The 898-nt window shown below is 61.0% G+C and overlaps 1 protein-coding gene across 1 annotated transcript in view; it reads left to right on the forward strand.

The window, feature by feature from the left end:
- The window catches only part of VE01_02682 (uncharacterized protein), a gene marked incomplete at both ends in the record, with an annotated part of 1,824 nt that overhangs the window by 683 nt on the left and 243 nt on the right, over positions 1-898 (forward strand). Inside the window, one exon of the mRNA XM_018272189.1 lies at positions 4-850. Within this exon, the coding sequence (XP_018132936.1) occupies positions 4-850 (847 nt within the window). The remainder of the gene's footprint in view (positions 1-3; positions 851-898) is intronic.

Genomic DNA, 898 nt, shown 5'->3' on the forward strand with positions numbered 1-898 from the left:
GAGGTGGTTGAGTCAGATTTGTGAGTATTGGCCTCTGAGTCGGTTGGCGGATGTTACGGATGCGGATATTGAGGCGGTTATGACGGCGTATACATCTGCGCCGTCTGCATCGCCGTCTCTAACTAGCACGGGGACTATCACGACTAGCACCTCTTTGCCCACTCTTCCTTCTCCTCCTCCGGCTGCTAAGAAGGGGCTCGTTATCCTGGCTGGCTCGGGGCCGGGTCACCCAGATCTACTCACCCGCTCCACCCACCGCGCAATCCACTCCGCTACCCTAATCCTGGCTGACAAACTCGTCCCCGCCCCCATCCTCGCCCTCATCCCCCGCCGCACACCCCTCCACATCGCGCGCAAATTCCCCGGCAACGCCGAGCGCGCACAGGAGGAGCTGATGGCTCTCGCTCTCGCCGGATTACGACGTGGCGAGACAGTACTCCGGCTCAAGCAGGGGGATCCATACCTCTACGGCCGCGGCGGGGAGGAGGTAGAATTCTTCAGGAAAGAGGGGTGGGGAGATAAAATCGTCGTACTCCCCGGAATCACCAGCGCTTTCTCCGCCCCCCTATTCGCTGGCGTACCAGCCACGCAAAGGGGTGTCGCGGATCAAGTACTCGTCTGCACTGGGACGGGGAGGAAGGGAGTGCCTACTAAACCGCCTACTTATGTCGAGACCCAGACTGTGGTGTTCTTAATGGCTTTACATCGTATCAGCGGGTTAGTAGAGGATCTAACAACCTTCGCCCCCGAAGCCGCCGCCATCTCTCCCACACCAGCTTCTACCGACACTGCCACCGCCGGTGCTGGCGCCGTCGCTGGCGCCGTCGCTGCTGCGGCGGCGGCTGATGCCGTCAAATTAGATAGCACATCCACACCCACACGCGCCCTCTGGCCCCTA

Source organism: Pseudogymnoascus verrucosus, assembly GCF_001662655.1.
Source record: "Pseudogymnoascus verrucosus strain UAMH 10579 unplaced genomic scaffold scaffold_8, whole genome shotgun sequence".
NCBI classification, from domain to species: Eukaryota; Fungi; Ascomycota; class Leotiomycetes; order Thelebolales; family Thelebolaceae; genus Pseudogymnoascus; species Pseudogymnoascus verrucosus.